The sequence below is a fragment of the Grampus griseus genome (genome assembly GCF_964374135.1).
Source record: "Grampus griseus genome assembly, chromosome: 1".
Classification (NCBI taxonomy): Eukaryota; Metazoa; Chordata; class Mammalia; order Artiodactyla; family Delphinidae; genus Grampus; species Grampus griseus.
Window position 1 is genome coordinate 168,028,135 of NC_139017.1, and position 8,742 is coordinate 168,036,876.

General features: G+C 56.9%; 1 protein-coding gene across 1 annotated transcript; it reads right to left on the reverse strand.

Moving 5' to 3' along the window:
- Positions 1 to 781: 781 nt before the first annotated feature.
- Positions 782 to 8,442, reverse strand: PLA2G2F (phospholipase A2 group IIF; the record flags this gene model as incomplete). Its single annotated transcript, XM_082674360.1, is given in 7 exon segments — positions 782 to 960; positions 3,260 to 3,349; positions 3,574 to 3,596; positions 4,749 to 4,786; positions 4,789 to 4,895; positions 7,378 to 7,439; positions 8,327 to 8,442. Coding segments are annotated over 7 exon segments (615 nt in total).
- Between the last annotated feature and the right edge of the window lie 300 nt (positions 8,443 to 8,742).

Consider the following 8,742-nt stretch of genomic DNA (forward strand, 5'->3'; position numbering starts at 1 on the left):
GGCCAGGGTGTGCCTCTGACATGAATGGGTCGGCAGAGGACTCGAGTGGTGGGGACACATCTGAGTGTGCGCCTGGGGGCGGTGCATGTGGGCTCTGTCAGTGCCCAGTGCTCTGAGGCCCTCTGGGTAACTGAGGCCAGACTTCAGTCCTGAGACGTTAGCCCCGTGACCATCCTGTGGCGTCTGGGCTGGGACTCATGTGCTACTTTGACAAAGGCCAGGATGGGGCCACCTGCCCTTTTCATGGGGCTTTGGAGGGCTGCAAGGCTCCCAAAGCAGGGCTCACCCTGAGTCATCCCCTGGGAGCAGCCGAGGGGCCCCAGAACCAGGCCTGTGACCAGCGCTCTGTCTGCCTGGGAACCTGGTCCTAGGACACGCCAAGCTCTGGGCCCATGTTGGCCGCCCCAGGTCTGGCTCTCGAAGACTCCGGGCCCCAGCCTTGAGGGCCTGGCTGAGGACGTCAAGCTAGTGCCAGTGAGAGGCCCCCCTCCCTCAGAGGCCCCCAGTCTTTCGTAGGTCTTGCCTTCCACACTCGGGAGAGACCCCAACAGGGCACATGCCCCCTGCCACGTCCAGGATGAAGACACACCCAGGTCTGGGCTGGAGGAGCCAGGTGGCCAGGGCCCCGGCCTTTCTGAGTCCTCTGGGGCCGGTCTTGCTGGAGGGCTCCGAGGAGGGCAGCCCAGGGGCCCCCGACCCGCCCCCACCTCCACCTGCTCCATCTGGCTGGTCCCCAGGACCGGAACCTCCAACCCTCCTCTCTGTCAGCCCCCAGAGGGCGCTAGGGAGGGGCGGGGGGCGTGGCCCGTAGATGCTGCAGTTGGGCGTGGGGCTCTGGCGGTAGGTGTTGAGGTAGTTGCCACGCTCCTTCCTCCCTGTACGTCTGCTTCTGGAAGCGCAGGACCACGCTCTTGTCACACTCGCACGTCTGCTGGTCACGCTCCGTCTGGTTGAGCTCGCCTGTGGGGAGTGGAGCACACAGACTCTGAGGTCACAGTGGACCTCGGAAGGGGGTCTCGGGCCAACAGCACCAGCACCGTCAGCGGGCCCACCCCAGGCCTGCAGGCTCAGACACTCGGGGCCCAGCCTCTGTATTCACAGCCCTCCAGGTGCCCCTGGTGCATGGGAAACAGAGAACCCCTGAAGCCCAACAGAACAATGTCAACAGGGGGAAACTGAGGCCCAGGAAAGGGTGCGTTTGTCTAAGTCATCCAGCAAACGCAAGGCAGAGCTGGGACGGAAATCAGGCGTCAGGAACTCACCCCCCAGCCCAGTTACTTTCTACCATCGCAGGCCTCTCTCAAGCACAGAATCACAGCACACCCACCCTGGAGGGAGTTCGTGGTGAGGACGGAGTGAGAAAAACACTTATAAAGAGCTTAGCTCAGTGCGCCCCAGGGAGCAAATGCTGTCGTAGTTGTTATGGGCCTTCAGAAATCATCTACCCCATAGTTCTCAGCCTTAGGTGTGCATTAGAATCAGCTGGAGGGCTCCTGAAAACCAAGGCTGCCCAACCCCACCCGTAGAGCTTCTTCTAACAAGTGCTGTTGATGCTGCAGGTTCAGGGAACACCTCTCGAGAACCACCCACTAGCCCAATTGTTTGCAAACTTGCAAACTCTCCATCAGCAGAATACCTTCTCTGACGTGAAACTCTTGGCCAAAGACTAATATATCAAACAGCCGAAAGAGGGAACTTCCCTGGGGGTCCAGTGGTTAAGACTCTGTGTTCCCAATGCAGGGGGGGCCCGGGTTCGATCCCTGGTTGGAGAACTAAGATCCCACATTCTGCAACTGAGCCCGAGAGCTGCAACTAGAGGGGCCCGCATGCTGCAGCAAAGACCCAGTGCGGCCAAAATAAAAAAGAATAAAAAATTTTTTTTTAAACAGCTGAAAGAGAAGCCACTAGAGCTACAAAATACATTAAAGAGGCAGCTGGACCACCGATCCAGGATAACCAACCCCCCACTAGCTCTCACAGCAGTTGACCTGATGACCCCAGAAATCCCCAGAACCCAGTGTGAAAACCACTGCTTGGGTTAGTCCATTGTCTTGGGGGTTGAGGAGGGAAATTCCTCTCCATGAACTGCTTAATGAACTCCTCTCTCAAGCCAGACCCTCCACCACACATCTGAACAGCAGAATATGAGGACCAGACAGCCCTGGGCTGCCGAGGGTCCCCAGATGTGCCCAGTTCCCCACCAGACTCCTTCCCAGAGAACAGGAGTCTTGAGTATCTTTGCAAAGCTGGCATTGCTTGTGAGCTCTTAGTAAGGGATGACACACAGCCTGGTGAAGATAAGGAGACAAAGGGAGCCCAGGGCTGCCCACGGGGCTGGGCCAGGGGCACCTGCTACCCCAGGGTGGGGCACTAGCAGGGGCTGGGCAGGGACACCTGGGCCATCAGCTTTGATGCTGCGCCCCTCAGGTGGGGAATGCGTCCATGGTAAAGGAGGGAACCTGCCAGGCCTGGCTCCGGCACCTCGAATCCCCAGAAACCCTGGGTGTCTAGGATGGGGCCACGTCATCTGCTGGGGTCCCAATGACAGAACTAGAAGGGAATGGGTCTGCTCAGATCCAAACCCCTCAATGTGCCCATGGGGAGACTGAGGCCAGGTGGGGAAGGACCTGCCCAGGGCCATACATGCTGGGAGAACATGGGTTCCAACCCAGGTCCCCTGACTCCCATGCCAGCCTGACACAAAGTTTCAGGATCATCTGAGGATCTGATTAAAAACAGAGAGTCCTGGACCCCACCAAGACCCGACCCACTGAATCAGGATCACTCCCTAAGCTCTCCGAAGCTTAGGAATCTCAGGGACTGGGGCACCTGGGGGCCAGTTCAGGCCCGGGGGCTCCGAGCACATCAGGGAGATGTGCCAGGGCCACAGCCAGAGTTATTAGATTCGGCAAACAAACAAGCAAACGAAAAACAAGGTACCTGGGTAAATCTGAATTTCAGACAATAAATATTTTAGTATAAGTATATCCCCAATATTGCATGGGATATACTTATGCTAATTCTTCATTTCATACGAATACTTACTCATTTTATGCTAACATTTAGTTTTTAGTATAAAACTAAAGTATTTAGGATATACTTACATAAAAACATCTTTCATTGTTTATCTGAAATTTGAATTTAACTGGGCATCCTGTATTTCATCTGGTAACCTGGCCCACGGCCCTAGCACAGGCTGAGGGGGCTGGCAGTACACACTTCCGTGAGGGGAAGGGGCGATGGTGGGAGAGGGACTCACTGCAGACAATGTTAGTGTTGTTCTCGATGGTGTAGTCGTAATGGTCCACATAGGTGTGGCAGCCCAGGTCAAAGAGCTTCTGGGGCTTCCCTGGTGGCGCAGTGGTTGAGAGTCCGCCTGCTGATGCAGGGGATGCAGGTTCGTGCCCCGGTCCGGGAGGATCCCACATGCCGCGGAGCAGCTGGGCCCGTGGGCCGTGGCCGCTGGGCCTGCGCGTCCGGAGCCTGTGCTCCGCGGCAGGGGAGGCCGCAGCAGTGAGAGGCCCGCGTACCGCAGAGAGGAAAAAAAAAAAAATTTAAAGAGCTTCTGGTAGCAGCAGTCGTGGACATGGCAGCACGTAGGGGCGGGGAAAGGAGAGCAGGCAGGCATAGCCAGGCTTGGCCCCTCTCCCACCGGCAGTGACCTCTATCATGATCATCTGTTCCTGTCCCTCACGAGTCAGACCTTCAGACTGAGGCCCAGAGAGGGCAGTTACTGGCCTTAGGTCACACAGCCGGGCAGAACCAGGCCAGTGCCCCAGGTTCTTGTCCGCGATCCCCTCCCTTTGCCCTCCGCCCAGAGCCCTAGCTTTCCCCCCCACCCCCTGGAGCCCTGGCTGCAGCTGCAGGAGGGGTCAGGGTGGGAGGGAGGGGCCTGAGTGAAGTCAAAGTAGGAAGAGACCGGCTAGATGCAGGGGCTATACCTGGCTGTGCACGATGGCCAGGGAGACACAAAGGCCTGGAGAGTTAAGTGGGGCTTGGGGATGGGGGACAGGAAGCAAATGTGGTGTGGCTGTCCCACCCCCTCTAGTGGAGGGCAGGTAATTAGTCAACGTGCATTTATGAAGCCTCCACTGATACCAGACTTGGTGCTTCGGGGGGAGACAGGAGCAAAGGATGAGCCACGGCTTCCAGGAACTCCCGGTCTGATGGAGGAAGCACAGTCCTGTCCACCTGAGCCTCCAGTCTGAGGGGCCGTGGTCACAGCCCTTGCCTTTGTCAAGTATAAGCTGTGTGACTTTTGCTCTCATGTGTATTTGGAGGCAGGTCAAAGGCTCCTTCCGGTGAGAACGGAAGTTCAAATGCCTCCAAGCCCAAGACCTTGGAAAGGGACAATGGAAAGTGTCCAAGATGGGACTTCCCTGGCAGTCCAGTGGTTAGGACTCTGCACTTTCACTGCCGAGGGCCCAGGTTCAATCCCTGGTTGGGGAACTGAGATGCCACAAGCCTCGCGGCCAAAAGAAATAAAAATAAAATAAACATGCCAATGATAGAATTAAAAAAAGAAAACCCACAATGTTATACACTTTAAAAAAAAATGAAAGAAAAGAAAAGAAAATATCCAAGATGGTTGAGGAGGACACGGGTCAAAGGTCAGGCTTCTGGCCACTAACTCATCAAACAAGCCTCCTCCTTGGGGGAAGGGGCGTCTCCCACCTCTCAGAGATGGAGACAGTCTGACCTTTACTGTCCCTGCCCGGTTCCAGCAGACCAGACTCTCCAGGACCTACCAGTACACCTCATCCATGGGCAGGCCACGCCTCCCCACCTTCCGCAGTAGCAGCCGTAGCCCACGAAGGACAAGATGGCGTTCCTCCCTGTGTTGGCTTCCACCACGGACCTGAGGTTGAGCAGGCTGCTGTGGGCCGTGGGCAGGACTGCGCAAGAACCCAGGGGGTGCTGTGAGTTCCCTGCCCTGTGCGTGGCCTCTCCTGTTTGACTGGCTGTCCTTCCAACACCCCAGGGCTGGGGAAAGGGGAAGGGACAGAGGGAGCAGGAGAGGGAGAGCAGAGCAGGAGGAGGGTGCAATCTTCAAAGCAGCCGGTATGGTGCGTTACACAATCCTTACACTGAGCCCTTTGGCCCTGAGAATATAATAATAGCATTTGCCAGGCACTGTCCTATGCCCCTTACATGCATTAACTCATCAAGGGCTCCCTGCAGCCCTATAGAGTGCTGATATTATCCCCATTTTACAGATGAGGAGACTGAGACCCAGAGCGTATAGTAATTTCCCCAGGAAGACATGGTTGAAAAGAGGTGAAGCAGAATTTGGACCCAGCCAGTGAGAGCCCAGTGCCTTATATACTCTAAGGGGCTTCACAAATGCCACATGCTCTTCTGAACACGATTCTGGGCCCCTCTGGCTTGGCCTGGCTCCTCAGCTCCCAGCAGGGACTCAGCGTCCCCACATGGCCCTGGGGCCAGTGCATCATTCAATGAACACACACACACACACACACACACACACACACACACGTATATATTTCTTCCCCTTTGTCCTTGTCTCACAGGTAGTGCAACAACCTTTCCTACACCAGCAAAATCAGCTTCCCGGCATCCTCAGGCAGCTCACCCCAGGGACATATTCTCCCCTCCCCTGCTTCCCTGCCTCCTGGGCTCCCAGATGTGCTGGCTCACTGCTGAGTCAACACCAAGCCTGGCATTTGGGTCCTTACCTGGTTGAGGCCACCACCCACACGGGCTGGAGGGCCGCTGTCATCCCATTTTATGGATGAGCAAACTGAGGCTCAGAAAGGTGAAGCTTTGCCCAGGTCATGCAGCCTGGAAGTGGCAGAGCCCAGACCTGAACCCAAGTTTGTGTGCCCCAGAGCTGGGATGCCTCCCCAACCCGGGCTCCTCCATCTGTGCCCGGGGCTAGGCACCCAGTTCAGCCTAACCCTAACTCTCTCCACATCCCCCATCCAGCTCCACGGCCTGAAAGAGGAAATGTACTGGGAGAGGGAGGAAGCTAAGAATTTCAGAAACGGAGACTGGATGGAAACCCAAAGACCGAAATTACTTGTTTCTGGAGACGTGGTTGTCCAACATCGCTAGTGATGACAAGGGACTCACCACCTCCACATGCCTCAGTGGGAAGAGCACAGACTTTGGAGTCAGACAGAGGCAGGTCCAGAACTAAAGCTCCCTGGGGCTCTGTTTTCCCATCTGCAAAATGGGAATAACAATCCCAGCTCCCAGAGATCGGGCAGGCCCGCTCTCGGGGCCTGGCACGCACCAGACCCTCGCTCCCCCCATGGTGCCCCCTCCCAGGAATTGTTGTGCCCCTGAGCCAGGCCTGCCCTTCCCCTATACCTCCCACACTCATACAGTCCCACAAGCAGACCCACACTCACCCCCCATGCCCGTACACATGCACACGCACTCCCACTCTCACACACACACAGCACCCAGAGCGGCCACGTGCACGTTCCACTCCAAGTGGAAGAAACAAAACCTGCATTCACTCAGGCTGCAGCCTCTGTCCCAGGCCGCTGGGCCCGGCTGAACTCGAGGGGTTACGTTCTAAATAACAAGTCACTTTGCCTGAATTCAACCAACTGTTTCTCACGTCTGGCCACATTTAACCTTATCTCGTTTCTGATATTTTCTTCCTTCGTCTCAAACCTGGCTGGGTTCAGGGAATGCTGAACAGGTGGACAGAAAGCCGGTGGGACATTCAGCCCATCTTCCGCCTACACAGGGCAACTGCCACCAGGACGCCTGCCTGTGTGTCAGGAGCCTCAGCTGGCCGGGGGGTGGGGCCCCCCAGAAAGAAGAAGGAAGAAGGCCCCCAGACCTGCTCCATGTCTTCCGGTACATCTCACACCCAGACACTGCTACACACCTGCCGTGTGAAGATGTGTACAGCCTACTTTCACATACACGCTCTAGAGACACACACGCCACTGTGAACACACACTTACACAACATCCTGATGTGTGTTACACACATAGACATCACCACGTGCTCAGACACACCAACACACACATAGATACATGCGGCTATCTGCACGCAAGCTCACCAGCTCTGCATGTACACACGTACACAAACACGTTTTCCTATGTACACAAGCACCCTGGTGTCCCTAAGTGCCCTGACGCCAAGTCACCACCGCCACTTTACGATGCTTGTTCAGCTGTGGGCCCTGCATCCTTGAGGCCCGTAAATAGTAAATGCCGGCCGCCCGGGTGTGTTTACAGGTGCCTGGAGGAGTAAAGAGCCCCAAAGAAGGGATGAAGCCAGGCAGGGGCGGAGCCAGGAAGCAGAGACCCAGTGGCAGGCCTGAGGTCCTGTGGCCTGTGGGTGAGTCACAGCAGAAAGGCTGTGGGTGTCGGGGAAGGAGGAGTTTCCCAGCACCTTCAGTCACCTCAGCTGGCCAGGATGCGATGGTGATGAACGTCTTCATCCCCAGGTAGGACCTGAGAGAGGAAGAAACCCTGGTCTTGGGTCCGTCCCTTCCCCCTGTGTGGGGTTCCTGGCCTGTGGCTCCCTCCTGGACCTCGTTACAGGTGTGGTCAACGCCATCTCTTTTTTCGTTGTTTTTTTTTTTGCAGTACGTGGGCCTCTCACTGTTGTGGCCTCTCCCACTGCGGAGCACAGGCTCCGGATGCGCAGGCTCAGCAGCCATGGCTCACGGGCCCAGCTGCTCCGCGGCACGTGGGATCTTCCCGGACCGGGGCACGAACCCACGTCCCCTGCATCGGCAGGCTGACCCTCAACCACTGCGCCACCAGGGAAGCCCAACGCCATCTCTTGATGCCCCATTTCCTGCTGCCCTTGCCTTGTGATTAGCTCCTCCAGGAAGATCTGAGCACCTCCCACCTCCTGGGACAGACCCCAGGATGGCAGAGCCCACAGGCACCAGGAGCCTCCTTCCCTCCCACTCTGAGCAAGAATCAGCTTCCAAGACAGGGAGCTCCTGTCTCATGGAGTTGGACCTTGTCACAGATCAGAACCAACCCCTTTCCATATGCACGCCAGGGAGTCACGTGACCCAACCTGCTGGCTGCCTCTTGCTCCCGGAGCCAGGAGACCTGGGTCCCTGGGTTCTAGCTGCAGCTCTACTTCCAAAATGCTGTGTGACCATCCATAGATCCCTTAGTCTCTCTGGGCCTCAAGTGCCCGTAAGGATTAGCTAGATGATCCCAAAGGCCCTTGTAGTGCTAAAAAGGCCATGACATAGCTCAGCCACCATCAGAGACTCAGAGCTCTCCTTTCTGAAGAAATGGATTCTAGGAGCCAGTTCCCCACCCTCATCCCTGCTGCTCTCCAAGGAGGGCTCCATCCCAGTGAAGCAGGCATGTACCTGGAGTTTCTCAAAGGAGAAGAGGCCCTGAGGCTCGGGCCCCTCCACCCAGAGGGGTGTCTAACCAGCCCCTTCTTCCTGAACTCTCTGGGGTTGGCCTGAGCCCCATCTGCCATGTTCCGGGTTCTGGGGGGCCAGGAACATAGGGCTCTCAAGGAGAGCCACGATCCACCCCAAAGTCTCCGGGGAGCAGGCCCCAGCTTCTCGTTGTTGCAGTGGCAGAGTAGTGCCGGGGCAATGCCCCAGGGCAGGATGCAGGTGACACATGGCCTAGAAAAAGGACTCTCCACCTCCCCCCACGGCCCTGCCCACAGCTGCCGGGTAACGCCCACTCCAGGGTGCTCGGGCCTGCGGGGCGTGAAGAGGAGGTGGCCCTTCCCCAGGCATCTGAAAGGAAATTAGCCCAAAGTTCTCTC